General features: G+C 47.3%; 1 protein-coding gene across 8 annotated transcripts in view; it reads right to left on the bottom strand.

Moving 5' to 3' along the window:
- TP63 (tumor protein p63) overlaps positions 1 to 9,708 on the bottom strand; it is a 103,071-nt gene extending 93,363 nt beyond the window's left edge. For 5 of the 8 annotated variants that reach the window (XM_041467844.1, XM_041467845.1, XM_041467850.1 and 2 more), the window contains exons 1-2: positions 9,653 to 9,708; positions 7,291 to 7,380 (exon numbers count right to left, since the gene is read on the bottom strand). In XM_041467844.1, the coding sequence (XP_041323778.1) occupies positions 7,291 to 7,380; positions 9,653 to 9,690 (128 nt within the window). In that variant the 5' untranslated portion in view covers positions 9,691 to 9,708. Of the gene's footprint in view, positions 1 to 7,290; positions 7,381 to 7,474; positions 7,659 to 9,652 lie in introns of those variants that run through there. The other 3 variants (XM_041467846.1, XM_041467847.1, XM_041467848.1) reach the window with 3 other exon arrangements.
- Positions 9,709 to 18,807: the final 9,099 nt, after the last annotated feature.

The following is an 18,807-nucleotide window of genomic DNA, read 5'->3' as shown; positions in this document are numbered from 1 at the left end:
GCTAAATACCATGTGGGCTGCATTTTTCAGCGTGTAGCAACTCTGTGGCAGGGCAGCTATTCCTAAGCCCAAGGGCAGAGAATCCTTCTCTCAAAAATAGGAGCACTTACAAAAACCTTTCTGTGTGTCACAAAATAGCTCCAAGACAGGGCAGATGAAGGAGAAAGAATTAAGAGCAGATTATAGTCCTGGGAGACAGGAACAAATGAACTGTTTGTCAGGAACCCTGCTGGTGTGTAAGGGAATGCTACCTGGAGCGCTCACAGGATCTTTGCTTTTGTAACTGTGCCGGGTGCTAAGAAATTACAGGGTTGGCTCCCTATAATTTTATCAATACATTGCCACACCTAATGTGATTTATGATTTTTGCTTGTGATAATCTTAAAGCTGTAGCTGCCGTAGTGCTATGAATACATATAGCATCACCCTTTTCACCAAAACCAGGAATGATGTTTCCAGCCTGTACATTTTAAGATGAAGATTCACAAATATGAACAACCAAACTGTGTAAAGAAATTTTGGTTTTTTATGTGGAGAGTTTTAACCCTGCAGTATTTGACCACCTGATGCCCATGTTAACTCTCAAAGCCAGCTGAACTACAGTTTCACACTTGTTGCCACCACCTCATATACCCCACTGACAGCAATTCCAGCCGTCTCACTGATATTTCCCCCCTGCTCCTGCTCCCCAGACACTGCTGGCAACACAAGCTGCGCCACTGCTGTTTGCAACGTCCAGCTCACCAGCGCAATTCAAGCTTCCTTCCATGCATTTGTTCAGCCTGCAGTGACTTTTGTGCCTATCAACAATTACTAAACCACACAGGCACTGAACCTCCCAGGGCAGGGTTTTGTAAGCAGGCTTATTTTTATGTTGCACAGAACCCACTGAAGCCCTGATCACTTACTGCAGGGTTTCCCCCTTCTCATTTGGGGAGGTGGCTGTTCTCTTTATAGCTCCATGCACTAACTGAATTCCCCTTGCTTGTGTGTACTGGTATTTATCACATCAGACCACCTGTGGCATTTAAACACCTGATTGGAAATGACTCAGCAGCAAAATCCTGTGGGGAGGTGATCTGCTACACAGGAGTGATTGTAAACAGGCACCAAAAACTCCCAAGTAAGGCCTAAGAACAGATACAAATGTTTTCATGAAGCTATCTGAGCTGATGTTATCTATTATCAGCAGAGGTTAGTCAAACCTCAGAAGTCTATAACAGTAAAACATTTTCCTTCTGATCATATCACTGTTCATCGTGGGCTACAAAATGTTAAGGTAAAAAGAAGTCAGAATTTGTATGGCAGTATAACCACTGGCTCCCACCACCATGTCCATGTTCCCAGGAAAGTTTTCACATAAGTGCCAAATTAGCTTAGAGCCAGGCACCAAACTGAAAGCCAAGTTTCCTTGATTTCTTCCTCATCCAAGCCTCTCCTTCCTCCCCTGTACTTTTACTCCTGTTGAAATGTTTTTATGCAGAAGGCTGCAGTACTCTTTTGGACACGTGTTGAATGGCAGAGGGTTTTTTTTTCCCCAAATTGAAGCTGAGCCCTTTTGCTTTATATCAGACCAGAAATCGTGGTGTTTGTTGAGAGGAACTTTTACAAATTAGCCTGTAGCAGAAGGTACAATGTAAATCAGCATGGAATTCTAACTTATAACATGTACCATGAACATTCTAAACACCTCTGAACAGATGAACTATTAAGAACTTGCTTCTTTAATTTCTTCAGTTTTTTTGGAATTTGGACAAGGCACTATAAATCAGGTATTGTCTCCTCACAGTACAAAGGACCCCATGAAAGATTTCACATATTCTCCTTGCAGTCTTTTGGGATTTGAGAAAAAAAAAAGTTTGGTTTGGTTCCACTTTAATCCTTTAAGCAGCACTAAAAGGACCTCCAAGCAGACAAGTATTTTCTTGAGAAGCCTAAACTGTTTTGAAGAGGAAAAAGTGCTGTCCTTGTCAGTGACTGTGGAGTAAAGATGGTGCAGCAGAGACAGAATGGAGGAGGGCAGCAGGGATAAGCAGACTTCAGGGGCTCTGCCAGGAAGAGAGAACTAAAGAGGGTTTAATGTGCAACTCCTGAGCGCTGTTTTGCGAAGATTCTGTATTTTAAACCCATCTTCTGATGAGATTGCAGCACAAGAACAGGACAGTGACCAAAGAACAGACCTCAAAGATGAGATAAATGCCCTCCCCTCCTCACCACGAGCAGCACACACGCCTGATGAGGTGCTGGAGGCAGCTGAGAGGTCCCATGCTGGCATCCACTGTAGAGCTGCTCTGCAAAGCCCTCCTGCCCAGAAGGCCACTCTGTAAGAGTTGTTTTGGCACACGGAATGCTGTACTCTCATGTGCACCTGCCTCCAGCTGTGGTCCTTCCCCCAAGGAATTTTTACCCGTGGTGGCAGCATAGCTGTGAATGTGACCACAGGAGAGCTCACAAAGACGAGAAACAAAAGCTCACCTCTCCTTCCTGCATGGAGCCAATTCTGCTCCTTCAGGAGTCACCAGCTGCCCTGAGCACACCACAAGCTGCTCAGAACAATTTCTGGGCCCTGTCTGAGCCTCTGGAAAGTACCTGCACTATCACTGGCTGTTTCTGCAAACAGATCTATACCAAGTCATGTGTCTTTCCTTACTTGACTTCAGGTCTTTCTGCCAGCACACCAAATTTGGGCTCCCATTGCTTAGGTGAAGGCAACTGAAATTTGTCCATTCTGTCACAGCAGGAGTTCAGCTATTCCTCAGCAATGCATAGCATGAGGAAAGGGGAAAATGCAAGGATTCTGCAGAGCCTGCATGTGGGATGAGATGCTCCTGTGGGACACGACCCTGTGACAACTTTAGCAAATCCCTGTCACAATGTCACCCAGCTGATGCCTGAGTGAAAGGATTACTCCAGCACTGATTCACAGCCATGAGGGGTGCAGCACTCTGCTGCCTGCAGCCAGCACGTTTTGCCTGGATCTGTCCCCTCCCAGCCCAAGGGACAGAAGCCTGCATGTCTAGTGCCTTTGGCAGCGATGAGCACGGGCTACAGTGAGTTTCCACCTTTGTGCTGTGTTGCAGCATTGACCTTGGCCAGACTACTATCTGATCACTGCAGTCCGTTCACCAGCCCTGTCTGATACGTGTGGGAACCAGTGAGGGAAGGTGAAGTGACACATGCAGTGCTCCTGATGAAAGATCTCTTTGAACCCTGGAGCTCTGGCTGCCTGGAACTATGCCCTGCTCACCAAAATCCACACCGATACAGCACCCAACAGATGATGTTTCCATGGCCCAAACACTCCCCTCTGTTCCAACTAATTTATAATACCCTCCTTAAGTAATTTCTTACAGTTTTCCTCATTGTTTTCTAAAAACAGATTATTTTTTCTACGTATCTGGCTGGGGGGGTTTGTTTGATTTTTTTGTTTTAGCAACCTCCTCAAAACCCAGGACCATGTCTGAGAAATCAGGTTTCCAGCACAGATGCTGCAGAGAGCAGTGGTTTTCAGGGCTGTTCCTCTGTTATTAGCAAGAACTGGGAGGCTGGACTGTATCACATTGTACTGAAAATACAAAGTGAGAAATGAAAGGAGAAAGAGCACCTTGTGTGAGAGCCCTTTCATCCAAAAGGGAAGAGTGAGCCACGGTGAACACCTTCAGCAGTGATGTGAAATCCTGAGGCCACCAATTAGCCTGGGCATGGGGAGAGGGAGGAGCAGAGCAGGCAGGACTACAGTCCAGTGCACCAGCAGGTGCATTCCCAACAGCCCCCAAAGAAGAGGGCTCCTGGGTAAAACACAGCCTAATGACCATTATTTCCAAGAACACAAGTAACTTATCTGTAAACATCACTCCCCCAACCAGGCATTAGCTGGAAAAAAAAAGCAGCTTTGGGGAGAGATACTAATTACATAGCTCTCAACAGCTGGACTTTGATCATAATTACAGTGCCTTTTTCATCTTACATTAGTGGCTTTCAGCTGCAGCTAGGTGGGCACTTCTTGGAAGGTGGAAATCCCGTCTATTTCAGATAGTCAGCTCTTTTTATGACTCAGAGCTGACCTGGGTTTTCTGCAGCACAGGATGAGCTCCCACGGTATCACTCATGGGGGTCAGTGGCCTGGCACTCCAGTGCAGGTGTTTGTGTCGTTACAGCAGCACTTCCCAAGTCCCAAAGCCAGAGCATTGAGTGTGCATATTCCTGATTTCAAGTGTTTCCCTTTACAAGGAGAGTAGAAGGAGAAAGGCTTTGAGGTCTACTGAATTTTAGCATCTCTCAGCTCTTTCTGTTTAAGAAGAAGAAAGATGGGCAGGCTCAGGATACACCTGTCCAAACAACCTCACTTCAGTCACAACCTACATTTGCATCCTTCACTTCTGCAAAAGGATGTACATCCCCATCTCAGCACCCACTGTTCCTTTGCCCCTCTGACAGCTGGGCTGCAGCTCTAGCACTGAGCTCCAACACACAGCAATGAGTGGGGTTGTGAAGGAGGAGGCTGTGACCTGTGACCCAGCTGAGTTCCCTATGATTTTTTGTGATGCTTTGCTTTGATACCCACATTTACAAATAATTTAATAGCCTAAATGAGGGAGCTAGGCTATTGAGACAGAGGCTGAAGTGGCTTAAACAATCACACAGAGCACAGATTCTGGGCACTCAGCTGTTTTTCCTCATCTGTAGCACTGAATTGCTGCGTTCTATGGATATATCCTTTCACAGTGGCATGTGAAATGACAGGCATGAGGCACATGAGCATCATAAAGGTACATTAGCTGATGGTCCTCGGTGTGCTTTGTGTTCGCCTCTTGACAGAGGAAATGTTTTATCTTGCTCCCACGTGTCCTCCTGCTGGACACCCCCAAACTGAAGAGATAAGTAGATGAAGCAACAGCAGAGGGTAAATCAAAGCCACAAATCTTAGAGTTAACTGGGATTTATAACTGCTTCCCCTTCCACACTGAACTACAGGGAAATCTGTGTGGCATGCATACCCTCCCACCAGTTTAACAGGGTTTAAAACACTTTTCACTATTGGTTTTTGGCAGCATACCTCAACGTTATCAGTTTGCTGGTTAGATAATTACTAGATGTAATTTTAAAGTTGCAAAGAAGCACACTGGTATTAGCTAAATGAAGTATTTTGGCCACATCAAAGCAGAAGTGTTTCAAACTGTGTAAAATAAATGCAGTTCTGAAACTACTGAATTTTGTTAAAGCAGTCAGAGAAATGTCACATAACACATCATGAATATGCAACCAGTGGAGATTAAAGATGAAGACCATCTATATCTCAGACTGAGAAAAGTATCTTTGGGATCATCTTTGAGCTGATTTTGACCTGTGGCAGTGCACAGACTAACAACTGAACAAATGCCACTCTTGGCTCATGTAAACAGACATGCATAACAGCTGAGACATGTTGTTACTCTAAGCTACATCTCAAACAGGTTTTATGACTGAGGGGTGTCACAAATTCTATCTCTCCTGAGGCTTCCCACACTGCAATGGTCACTTAAAAACTCATCATGCTGCTAAGGCATGTGGTGAGGAGCAGCATTTCTACTGTAAGGCCTGACTTGGTGGATGAGGCAGATTTTTAGGGGTTGAAAGTCTTATTTAAAAAGTTCTACCAAATACAGCCAATTGATTCTTTTTGTCTTTAATTCATGCTCCAGCTGAATTTTTTGCCTGAGCCACAGCACCAATTTTCAGAACCTGTTATTTGGGATGAGTTGGGATACAAACTGGCAGGAGTTGACGGGCTGGGAAGCTGTCCCAGAGTTCAGGTACACCTCACAGTGCACCTTCTCGCTTTCCAATGTCAGGGTTTTTCCCTTTTTTCCTTTTTCTTAATTTTCAGTTTTGGAATTTGCCTGGCTGGGGCTTCCAGCCATGGAAACATTAATGTGCTAAAGACTGCACTGCTGCCAGCCCAAATGCACCTTGCTCTGGTACTGCCTTCTCCTGGCCACAGGCACATCCCCGCCGGGCTCAGCGGGGCTGGGTGGATTTGCAGGAGGTCAGAGCGTGGCTGCATGTGCCTGGCCAGCCCTGGGCTCGTGTTGTGGAAGGTCTCCCTGGGGAATCCAATACCCCCGGCTTCATTCCATCTTCCTGTGCCACGGCAGCGCGGCCAAGGACCGTGCGCTATTTCCCAGCCTCTCTCCTTTCCCTCTGCTGGCCCCAAACGCGGCCCCTCCTCGCTGCCAGGTCTCCACTCTCCTCCCCAGGACCTTCACACAGCAGTGGCACCAAACACCCGGATTAGGGGGGGAAAAAGCCCCCACAAACCTTGTAACAAAGTGCAACAGTGGGGAAAAAAACCCAGAGATCACAAAGCTGCCATGGGCTGGTGATGGTGGCCAAGCCCTTTCTCCAACACAGAGCTATGCAGCAGGGTAGACTTCCCCAGCACCCTGTGGAGGATGCAGAGTTAATAGTTAACTCTTCCAGGGATTAATGCCTCCATGAGACACCAGACAGGGCTTTTACAAAACACAGACAGAAACTGGTCTTATAAAGGAGCTCAACAAGTGACTGTGCCCAGAAGATTTCACCTCTCCGAACTTTACGACTGGAAAAATACCATCTACATGTCATTTGCATGCTTAAATATAGTATCTTCTATTGGGAGAAACAAACAAACCGACAATGTGATACTGTGACACCTCGTGTGGACATGCTCTTTTATCTACTGGAAAGTTATAAAACTCAGCGTAACAACAAAGCTAAAATAAGAGTGGTTGTCAAGCTCTGACTCTGGCTGTTAGACAGAAGGAAAAAATATTCCTGGAAAATTGCTCTCTCTTAGAAGGCAGTTTTTTCTTCTCTGAATCTTTTAAATTAATTATTTATCTTTTAAATTCCAAAGTCTCAGGGCTCAATAGTTGGCTCATATCATTCCCAGGAGTTTTTTCACTTAAAGAAACAAACAAACACACAACAGAAAACTAAAGCCATTCCTGTACTACCCAAAGCACAGTGTAACCTTCTGCTCCAAAACACCAGGGAAAGATACTATCAGCCTTTGTCTTATTTATCATATATTTTTTTCCCCTCTAATGCCAAAGAGGAAAAGGGGATATCTTAAACGGATGCCTATAATTAAACAGTAACCTGTTAGAAAGCCAAAAATAATAATAAGCTCCACTGAGCATGAAGAGAGCGGCACATTTTTTCCGCGTGCAGCCCAGCTGCCGCCGGCCGACAGCAGGAAAGTTAACAATTACACGGGAGACTGCGATGGAAGCTGCGATAGCAGGGTTACGTCACGCTCACACTCACCGCGGGATGCAGGGATCAGGGTAGTACGGCAAGGTGGTGAAAGGTGCTGCTTCAAAATTCATTTCCTTCCAGCCCCTCCTTGGGGACAAACTGAAATAAAATAAATAAATAGATATAAAGCCAGCAGGCTAAAAGCAATAAGGTCAAGTGGTACACGAGGTACAACTTTAGAGATTTATTTTACACTTGCGGATGGGTGGGATCTGCCAGGGGCTTGGCCAATGGGATTCATCCAGTTACCCGAGCATCACCACCACTCCCTCCTCGCCAGCTGGGCATCTTCTGCACAGATATTTTCCCCTCCTCTCAACATCCTTAATAAACTTTGGTGTGCACTGGCCACACTTGTTGTTGGGAGCTCATCTGGGGCTTCTCTGAACTTCTGATCTCGCCGGTCATTGGTTGCCTTCCCGCCTGACTTCACAGTTTAATTTTGGCAGCTCTTGCAATTTTACAAACTGCTGTGGCCGCTGGTCATCCTCGTCTCCAGATGGCCGGAGTTTCCTCTGCTGGGTGCAGCGCCTGTGCTGAATTTCATCCTACTTTAAAAGCTTCCCTTGTCAGCTCTGGGTTTAGTACCTGCTTGTAGCTGCCTGGGGAAATTTTCAGTCTCCCTCCCACCATACACAGTTCACACAGTCTGTTGTGGTCACAGTTTCAAAACTGAATGACAAAATATGGGGAAATTCCTCAATTAAAAATAACTTTTTTTTTTAACTTTTGCCTCTCTGCCTCCCCTTCCTGCCCTCCTCCCTGCAAGAAAGTTATCAGATATATTTGTTAATCTTTCCCTTTATAGCTTTTCATTTTTTCCAAAAAAAGTGAGATGATACAGAAATCTTGCATTGTTCGGGTGTCCTGTAAATAACATATACATTTTACACATTAAAAAATCCCCAATATTTTCAATGATTTTGAGGAGAAAGTAAAAGTAAGAAAATACAAATCACCTCTTTTTCAGACACTAAAGCTTAGAGAAACAAAAGTGAAGTCCACTAAAACAAACTACCAAAGATGAAAAGCAGATCTGATTTTCCTGAAGAAGAATGAAAGCAAGAAAGGATGGCTTTAATTCTCTCCCTACCACCTCTTTTTCTTTTTTTCTTCTCTCTTTTGAGTCACACAGAAAATCATTCAGGAAAGCAACCTGTTTTGTCCCCCTGTTTTTTCCCCGTCCATGATTTATCCAAATAGTACAGGCTGTAAACCTATCCTGGTTTTGTGGGTTTGGAGAATGAATGAAATATGAATCAGGAGCTAAATTAAAATGGATTCCAGCAGGAAAAAAATAGCACCCACATATCTGTGCACCAGAGGGATTGCATCTTCAAGCAGACTATACATTTGTGTGGACAGGAGAAGTGTAAGGGACTGCCCTATAGCTCACCTATAGTGCATATTTTGTGCCACTGTCAGCACAAATTCCAGCCACCCCTGGAGCAAAAGTCAGGAGTCCTCTGAGATGGCAGCAATTGCCTATTTTTCCCCTCTGTGTTTTCCTTATAGGAAATGTTGGTTCGAAGAATGTCACGTGGAAACATTTTCTTTGCTGCCTGTGCCAGGGTGGCAGGAGAGCTATTTCAGACTTGACATTCTCCACCCACACTCAGCCTGATAGTTTCTAACATCTGTGAATTGTGAATCCTATAAACTCGCAGGGCTGATCCCCAGCCAAGTCCAAGCAGCTTTCACTAAGTAGCACCCACCAAGGAAGAGAGGCTGGAAGTGAAGGATATGTTTATTAACTGGAGTTAAGGGCTCCCTGCTGCTGGCCACTGCTTCCCTGCCTAGCCCATGGAAGAACAGTAATATCAAATACCTTTTCTCTCTTAGGCTGAACCATGGAATAAACATCAAACCTTTTAGCTTGTGTTATTGGGGAAGAGGTATGGGAATCTCCAAATCTGCTGGGGAGGAGAGAGAAGGATTCACAGCAGGGTTTGCACACACACAAAGCAGCCCAGGGAGAGCTTCAGAGTGGCTGCATCCTCTGCTGCTGCTGAAACTGGGGCTGTGGGCAAATACCTCCAGGGAATGGGCAAGGAGGGCCACACCAACTCATGGTCCACACTGCCAGCCTGGTTTCAGTCTAGGCCTTGAGCATCCACCCTTAAACCACAGACACAGCAAGGAAGTGCTCTCCCTGCCCAGACCATTTGAGCGAGAGCTTGGGCTCGTGCTCTCATACTCCAGGATGTGGTTTCAATCTGCACCCATGGATGTGGGTATGGATAACCAACCATGCACACAGGCAGCAGGCTGGGCTCTGGACACACTGCTGAGACCTCGTGCTTGCTCCTGGAGAAACACCAGAAGCTGGTTGGATTTCGTCTACCATGCCCATGGTGTGCTTAGCTGTTACCTCCTCAAGCCTGACTTCATGGAAGAGTGGCCATGCATTGTGTGCTCTCCAAACAGCCTGGAAAAGTTTGTCTCTCCTCATAGGTTTCATCCTAAAAGGCAAAAGAAATGTCATGAGAAAAGTGCTGTTCTTGTGAAGCCCTGCTCTACCTACTTCTTTTTCATGGGAGCTGGTCCAAGAATGTCCTGGGTGCAATGACCAATGGTTTGGGAGCAGGGAATTACTCCCACCTGGAGACAGAACCTCTTCTGATTTTGGCCAGTCTCCTCACCCAGCACGTGCCCAGATCACACATCCCAAGGGCTTTGTGAAGTAAAACTGGCAGCAGACATTGCTGCCGCTGGGCTGGCCCCTGTCTCCAAGGGTGGAGCCGCCCTTGGTTTTACACTCCCTTAGCTCTGCACAGCCTTGGTACCCCAGGCACAGTAAATACAAGTCTGCTACAGCCCAAACCCCCAGTCCTGTGATTCCTGCTTGCAGTGCTGAACACACCTTGCAGTGCAGAAGTTAAGAAGCGGTAGTCTCCAGCTAGCAATTTACAGCAAAAGAATAACTTCTTCTGAAAAAATTAAAAAAGCAGCACCACATAATTCTGATGAGAAATAGTGGCTTGCAGCAGGGCTGTCTTCTCACTCACAAGGCACTGATGAGAGACATTTCTAGCCAGGACATTTCCACAAAAACTTCAAAAGGGGCCACCTAAGACCTGTACCACCCCTCATGCCAGGGGTTGGGTAAATGCAAATTGCTCATGATTTGGTTTTCTTTGGCAGTGCATACACCAGCTTTTCCCAGAGAACTGGACATTTTCAGCCTCCCACAGAGATCTGGACATGTTCTGAGGTAGCTCAGAATGCCTTTCTTTTGCTTCAACCAGCTGGAAAACCGAGCCATGGAAACCCACTTGCAGTAGTGTACAAAAACGCCCTGCAAAAGCCAGCAAGTGTCCTGATTTCTCTCCTGCAACCCAAACAGCCTTCCTCCCTGCTGCTCACAGCCAACACAGCTATGGGTTGATGGACCAGGAATTTGGGCAGAGATATTCAGCAGTGCAGTGAGGCTGCATGCAGCTCCTCTCAGCTGCAAGGCACGCTGCATAGCACAGTCAGCAGTGGAAACACAAGCACAGGGTGTGTGCCTGTGTGAATTGCCAGTGCCCCGTGCATAGCTGGGAGGCTCTCGGGGCTCGGTGGTATTTGGCCAAGTTCATTTGCACTGCCTTAAAGGAAACCAACCTACTGGGAGATGGAGCCCGAGGTGTTTGGGAGTTGGGATTTCAGAGTGGGGGGTCTGAGTGAATACATGAGGACTAGTAAACTTCATTTAGGAAGAAATTTAGGGAGAAATTCTTTATTTTAAGAAGAAATTCTTTGCTGTGTGGGTGCTGAGGCAGTGGAACAGGTTGCCCAGAGAAGCTGTGGACAGCCCATACATGCAAGTGCTCAAGGCCAGGCAGGATGGAGCTCTGAGCAACCTCTTCTAGTGGAAAGCGTCCCTTCCTCACAGCAAGGAGCTTGGAACCGGCTGACCTTCAAGGTCCCTTCCAACGCAAACCAGTCCACGGCTCTGTGATCCTGTGAGCACAGGCGAGGAGGAGCTTCTTTCAGCGGCAGGCCCCGAGAGGAAAAGGCGCTAGTGGGATGCTGAGCGCTCGCTGCCGAGCCGCTGGGGCCGGGCTGCCGGGGCTGTGACCGGACAGGGATTTCCAGCCGGGCCCGGCAGGCAGGCAGCGCACGAAGCATGTGTGTAGGTGGGCAGGAATGCGGTGCTTCGCTCCGCTCCGCCGCTTCCACGTCTGCGGCAGACAAACAGCCAGGAAACAGCTGTGGGACACTCTCCCGTTACCCCTCCGTGCACCCTCTCTCGACTTAAGCTGTCGCTGAAATGACCGGGAGATTATCTTTGAGCAGAGGCAAACATTTATATCCCCGGGAGGAGACTGCGGGGGATTTACGATGGTCCCCGCACCGCCACCCGAGGTCAGGATGCCTGAGAGCAGCCCCGCTCCTGAAAAGGGCACAAGGGAGAGGCAGCTTCCCGGCATCCCTGAGCCTCCAGCCCTGCTCCGTGGCTCCGGGGACCTCTGAACCACTTGGAGCTGAAGAAGACAGGAAGATGCTTCGCTCTGAGCCACCTTTGCAACTGCTGGCTTCAGGATTTGCCTGAAATCAGACCCGCCCTTTATGCCAGGGGATGAAACGATTCATTCACAGCTCGGGGTTTCCAGGGGAGTGGTTGTGGTTCTTTGTTGGTTTGGTTGGGTTTTTTTGTTTGGTTGGTTTATTTGGTTCTTTTTTTATTTTTTTTTTTTTTCGTTAAGTTATAACTAATTTCTTTTAAGAGGAAGAAGTCTGTGGGATATTTGGGGATTTTTTTTTTTTTTTGTTAGAAAAAGTTAGAGAAGGAAATCATTCCCTCCTACCATCAATGAAATGTTTTTAGGTTGGCTATCTAAGGGAACAGAAAACCACATCAGCATGCCTTTTGAGCACATTTTTCAATTTTAACTAAATATTAGCGATGTTTAAAGGTTTCAAAGGAATTAAGGTTTTAGGAGTTTCATGAACAGAAGTAAGAAAAGACAACTTTTCAGTAACTCCAGTGAAGGGAAAGAGGAAACAAGAGTATGACTCTCACAGGATCTACCCAGTGCTGTGATGGCAGGAGAAAAGCTTCCTTAAGAATTCAGACTTTGCCTCCAGCTAATTTCTGATCCCACTGCTTCAGAAGTGTCAAATTTCTGGCTTTTTTCCAAGCTTTCCCCCCTGCACCTTCCATATTGAGAGACAAGGGATGGAGAGGAGAGCAAACGTAAAAAATAAATTAATAAATAAAGCCACCACAATTCCACACATGATCCTGCCCATTCCCCCAGCACCTTTGTCCCCAGTGCAAACACCAAGCAGCAGAGAAGGGCACTCACACCCCAGGCCCCCCATGCTGGCACTGCCCTCCCTGGGGAGCACAGAGCTGCTGGTGGGGCCTGAGGGACTGAGCCCAGGCAGCAGCTCCCCACATCTGTGCAACACCTGGGCAGGTCATGCCTGGTCACTGATGGCCAGGTGTGGCCCAGGACTGATGACAATGCCCTGAGCCAGCAGTCCAGCACAGCCCGACAGGCACATCTGGAGAGAAGATGGCAAAGGTGTCTCAACGCACCACTCCCACATCCTTCTGCTAAACCTGGACATCTCAGTGCCAACGACTGTGGACTTTAAAATACACAGCAGCTTCAAGCTGCCATCTCCCTGTGAATACCACACACCTGGAGCTCTGCACAATCCTCGTGCTGGCCATCAACTGCTGAGGCAGAATTAGGAGGAAACAAAGGACAGGGCACTGTTCCAGCCCTGCTCAACAGGACAATGGGAACTGCTTTCAGAGCTGTCTGGTTGCCTTTGGTGTCTCCTGTGTCACATCTGTAGTGTCAGAGCATCATCCACTCACAGCAAAGGTCAGTATAGTTTGGTGTTTTCCTTTGTGGGGATAACAGATACTTTCATGAGGCACAAACCATTTATTGAGTGTTTGTCCCCAGGATCTTGTCTCAGCAGGAGCTCAGATGACAGGGGCTGGAAGACTGACTGCCTCAGAGGGGAAAAGCTCAAGTCTTCCATGCTCTCATCCCTCACCATCATCTACTTTGTGATTTTTTCAGGGCATGCCCTAGTTCTCTGCTTGAGCAATCCTGAAACTATCAATACTTTTAAGTAACCCAGAACAGCTACAGCAGGAGTTTCCCACTGCCTCCCTTTCTACTTCAACCCCACAGCTTCTAGCAAAGCACTTTTAACTCTTTTCCTGTTCTCCCACGTGCTTATGGAGACTTCCAGCTCCCACGGGACACTGAGTGGCATTCTTTGTTTCCTCTAGGCTTTCCCATCTTCCATGTCCCAGGGCAGAGACTGGTTCTAGGAGAAAGCCCAGAGCACCCATCTCAGCAGGTTAATTCAGTTGTGCTCTGGGCTTCCTGGAAATGCCAACTCCTTGTGTTTCCATGGGATCGGGCCAAGCCAAAAAGCTTGCCTGAGGCTGGCCCCACTGCTAATCCATCAGCCTCTTTTTCTCACTGACCCCCCCATCAAGGTCCTCAGAGCTGTAGTTTCCTATGTCACAGTCTGTTGGTTAAGCTTCAGAACAGCCATGGATGTTCCCTCTCCTGGAGACATTCCCACCACTGAGGGCCACTCTGTGTCTTCTTTCTCCAAACGTCAGGGCAGCAGAAAGTTTTGACCCTTGTTTTCAAGATGGAAGGAGATGGCATAGGAGCAGACTTGAAGCTGAACATTTGTTTTGGAAGCTGCAGTCTCCATTTTCTCCCTTTGAGGAGTCATCAAACAAAACTAACTATAAGGGTAATACCACAGCAAAGAGCAGATATGAGCACTGGAGAGGTTTCTTCCCACTGTTACTAAAAACCAGGGCACTTCTCCCTATGAAGAGGGAGCAGAGTGAAACAGGTCTAAGAGACCAAATTTGGAATATTGCTCCATCTCCCTTGCCAAGCCTTATGGTTATTCAGGCACATGTGAAGAAGGCAAAGCACAGAGCAGCGACTACAGTGATAAATCAGAAGCAAGGCTCTCTCTCAGCTCTGGCCCCAGAAGAGCCTGCCCTGTCCTCGAGAGCTGGCGGGCCACTGTGCAACTCCCACGGGAAACTCCTGCCACCCGAGGCAGGAGGGAGGGAATTTCCCTGCCTGACGTCAGCGCAGCTGTGCCACATCTCCAGGCGTTCCGAGACACAGCGGGGCCACAGCCCGGCCTAAAGCGGGTCTGGAGGGCAGAGCGCCCCAGGACAGGTGGCAACACCCTGCCATGGGGTCAGGATTGCATATCAAAGGGGTGGCAGGGGCTGTGTAGGTGGAAGGCTTGGTCTCCCCATTCAGCTGCCACACGACATGTCTGGCATTCTGGCAAGAACTGTGCCACAAATACATACAGTGTCATCACACCCTGTAGGGTCAAGCCCAGGTTGGGGGCAGGAACCTCAGTGACCACATCCCTTGTGGGTGAAGGTCTATCCCAGCTCTGCTGTGCAGTGGAGGGGGTGGGAAGGAGGGCAGGACTGGGAGCTCCCTGCAATTTCCCATCAGTTTTCTAAGCACAGGCTCACGCTCATGCTCTCACCACAGACCCATCCCAGAGTTTTCTCACGCTCTGCTCATGTCTTCCAGGTGTTCACATCAGAAGCTGCAGAGGCTGGTTCACGGAATTCCAGGGTATCAGCTTCTGAAGTGCTGGTGACAGGCAGCAGCACCAGCCCAGCAGCAAATGAAAGAAGAGGCTTCCTCTACGTGAAGCAAAGCAAAAGATTTGCTGAATCAAGTTGTCTGTGTGGAGAGATTGACTCAGAGAGAAAGTTCCTAACAAGGAGAGCATTTACTGTCAGCCTCGATGGAAGAGACAGAAATGCAGTAAACCAAGTTTATTGCTGCATCACTCATCTTTCACAGCCTCTGACTCTTCCTTGTGAGTCAGAGCTGAGCTGAATTGTAGCAATGTCATGTTGCTGCTATCAACCCTGCTGTTCCTGCACCTTCCCATCTCCTGCCTGCTCTGCAAAAGTAGAAACCTCTCTGCCCTTTTGGCAGCTGCAGAAAATAAATCCTCAGTGCAAAAGCATCGGTCTCAAAAGAATTTCTCATTTCCAAACAGGATACAATGAAACTCACTGCTTGGCTGGCAGAGCTCTAGTTCCCAGCATTAAGGCTATGTCTCTCCTGCAAGCCAAGGTGCAAGCACAGCTCCTGCAGGCATACCTGAACTAATGGGATTAAAGCCAGTTCAAGAACAGTAGCAATTAAAACAAAAATCCCTAAAGCATTAACCACTAGCGATGGAAGCCCTGGTTGCAAACCTGCACATCCTCTGCTAAAGCCTGCACTTCCACTCCCCAGCCAGCAGTACCCAGCTCACCATTAAGGTGGGTGTGTTCACATAGGTAGTAATTTCCCTCCTGTCTGTGCTGGAGATAGAGCCCAAGAATGCCTGCAGTTAGGGGCACAGGTCCTTTTCCAGGCTTACAGTTTGAAAAACACTAGGGGTGGGATGTGCTTAACTCTGCTAGTTGGTCCATCCTCCTCAGGATGGAGCACAAAATCCACTTAATCAGTGACAGTACAGTACATGGGCATAAAATAAAGAGTTTGGTGTCACTTGAGTTAATAAAATCTTCTTTCTTGTCTCAGAGCAAAGCTGAGGAAAGCTGAAGAGCCAGTGTTTCATGTCTTTGTGGAGAAGATAACAACTAAAAGAGTCTCTTGCATTACCCCCATCCTTGTGCTTTGATGTTAATAACCATACATGCATCCCTGAAAAAAAAACAAAGCCTCACATGTGATATGATCAAATCTTAGCACCTCACTTTTTCCAAAGTGAAACAATTTCTGCTGTGACTCAGCCCAAGCACGTCATACTTTGCACCCTTGTAGTAGGCAAAAGATAACTCCCTGTCCCAAACTCCCAGCTCAGCCTTCAGCTCTTCAAACCAGGGTAATTTTCCCACGGCCACGGGATGGCAGAAGCCAGTATTGCTCATCCTTGGGAAGTGAAGCTGCCAGAAGTGACACCATCGGTAGCACAGCTAAAACCAGAGGTACTCACACACAGGCAATCCTACATTTGAGAAGCCCAGTCCCTCCTTCTGAGGGGATCAAATCTCCCCCAGGCAGCAGCACTGTGGGCAGGCTGAGAACCAACAGCTGGTTTTCAACAATCAGAACAATCAGCCTCTTAAAAACCTCGGCAACGCTGCCTGACCCGAGACAGCACCTTGCAAGAAAGGGAGTTATTGGGAGTGCGCGTAACAGTGCCATCTGGTGATCCCTGCCACCGGGATCCCTGTCACTGGGGATCCCTGCCACAGGGGATCCCTGTCACCGGGGATCCCTGTCACCGGGGATCCCTGTCACTGGGGATCCCTGCCACCGGGGATCCCTGCCACCGGGATCTCTGTCACTGGGGATCCCTGCCATCTGGTGATCCCTGCCCTCTGGTGAACCCTGTCACCAGGATCCCTGCCACCGGGATCCCTGTCCTCTGGTGATCCCTGCCACTGGGGATCCCTGTCCATGGCATTATTGACAGCTGGGCAGTCAATAACTCCTGGTACCAACATGCTCCACAGACCTTTTACTGCCAAGTCTCACTGCTGTTGCCTTATGGGGTAACAGGTCAGAAACACTCCAGAGCAGGGATAGGGGTGAAGGAGGTTTTTTTTTGTTCTCCCTGCATACTGGCTTTCCTGGAAAGTCCTGCAGGCATGAGTTTTAGAGAAACTGAGCTAGGTCCCTCTATTCTCCATCGTATTATCATCCATTAAAAGGCTGCATGAGCCAAATCCTGCCTTTCGTGGTGACCATTAACTTTCCATACCTTTTTCCAGGGGGCTGCTGCAGATTCACTTAGAGACCATGGTCTGTGTGGGTGTGAAAGCAGAGGTCAGCTCTGTCTTGCAGGAGTACACTAGCCCTAAAGAGCAAGGGTATTTTAGCCCCTAGGTCCACATTTGAGACAAGTGAAGAGATGGAAAACATTCCTGCTTTTGTTTTGGTGGTGGTTTTGTTTGATTTTTTTTTTCCTAAGTTACCCTTCTTAAGAGTAGGGCTCCAAAGCATGGCACAGGTTGGTCAAACAGCATCAGTTCAGAAACCTTAACACCACCTGCCTCCTGCTCAAGGATTCCCAGCAATAACTCCACTAAACCTAGCATCTCTTACAAGTCCTGTGGAGCCCAGACAGAATACACACAACTCCTGCACCAAAATCTGCCATAGCTTAAGACAGCACTGAGAGACAACCAAAATGCAAGGGATGCTGATTTGCCACTGAGCAGTCATGGGCTGTCTGCATGCCTACAATCCACAATAAATATCAAATAACTGGCATTCCTTGTTCCCTTCATGCTCACTATCAAAGAGATGCCACCCAGGTCCTCCAGGGACAGGTTCTGAAAGAGCAGTGGCCACTCAAGGCTGATGACAGCTTTGAGAAAAACCTGTCACTTAACACTGCTCTTTCCAGCCTGCTGCACAGGAAGGAGGGGACACCTGTCAACTTCTCAGGCAGCTGTAGCCCCAGCAAGTGCATCATTAATGGACCAATGGATGTCCCCATATCCCAAGGAGATACAGGTGAATCTTTCCAGTAAGGCTTCTCAGAAGTTGAGGAAGAAGAATGCTCATAAGGTCTTTTCTCAGATGTTTTCTCCAGTCTCAGGAATGGTCCAGAACTGTTCTCCTTCTGTGAGAGCTGGCTTCATATACCTCTGGCAGGATGTATTACAGACCTCCCTCTGCTCTAATAAGGGTAGGGTGCTAAAAAACAACCCCAAACATATAAACCATTTCCAGAGTCTGCAAAACTCACAGTAACACCACTAGGTATTTCTTTGCCTGATGCTAACTCTTAATCTGGTCTGCCTCTCAGGAAATGAGAAGCTTATTCAATTACTTCCAGTTCTCCTCTTATGAGGTCTCTACTTGAAAGTAGTGTTAAATGTGATTTAAATTGTACTTCTGAAAGCTCCTTTTAAAACAGATTTATAAATAAAATATGTTCCTGTCTAAGAGCACCTAATTAATGCCTCTTTCCAAATACCTTAACCTAAAGCATTGGCAATCAATGACTAGGTAGACAGGTTTTAAGAAAGTCTCTTCTAAAATGAATTGCAACATGCAGATTCTGTGTTGTTAAAACAATTCACATGCCTTTTTCACACATGATTTCAAGCCACTAAGGTAGGCAAGACCACACAATATAACTTAATACATAGCAATCAAAAATTTCCACACCATCTTTTAATGTAAAGCCATGTCCCTATGTAATAAGTGATGCAACAGACTTTCCCTGAAGTCCCAGTTCCTACAACTGAAGCTTAAGCCCAGCAAAGAAAGAATTAAAATTCTTTGGTTGCTGCTGAATCACCGGCTGCATTGGGTTATTTTCCTGTGCATTAGACTTTAATTATAAGCAAGCTTTAGCCATCTGTTCTACTCCCTAATTACAGATGCAACAAATATTTCACAATTCCAACTGTTAAAGAGATCTAAGAAAGCTCCATCTATGATGTGCAAGGTTGGCTTCACTGGGGCCCTTTGCACTCCTTTTTTAAGCACTGGAGAAGAGGAGAGGATCCTCTGCACATGAAGAAGT

The sequence above is a fragment of the Pyrgilauda ruficollis genome, unplaced genomic scaffold, assembly GCF_017590135.1.
Source record: "Pyrgilauda ruficollis isolate IOZ18807 unplaced genomic scaffold, ASM1759013v1 scaffold21, whole genome shotgun sequence".
Classification (NCBI taxonomy): Eukaryota; Metazoa; Chordata; class Aves; order Passeriformes; family Passeridae; genus Pyrgilauda; species Pyrgilauda ruficollis.
Note: the sequence above shows the minus strand (reverse complement) of the source record. Positions and strands in the feature narration are given on the sequence as shown.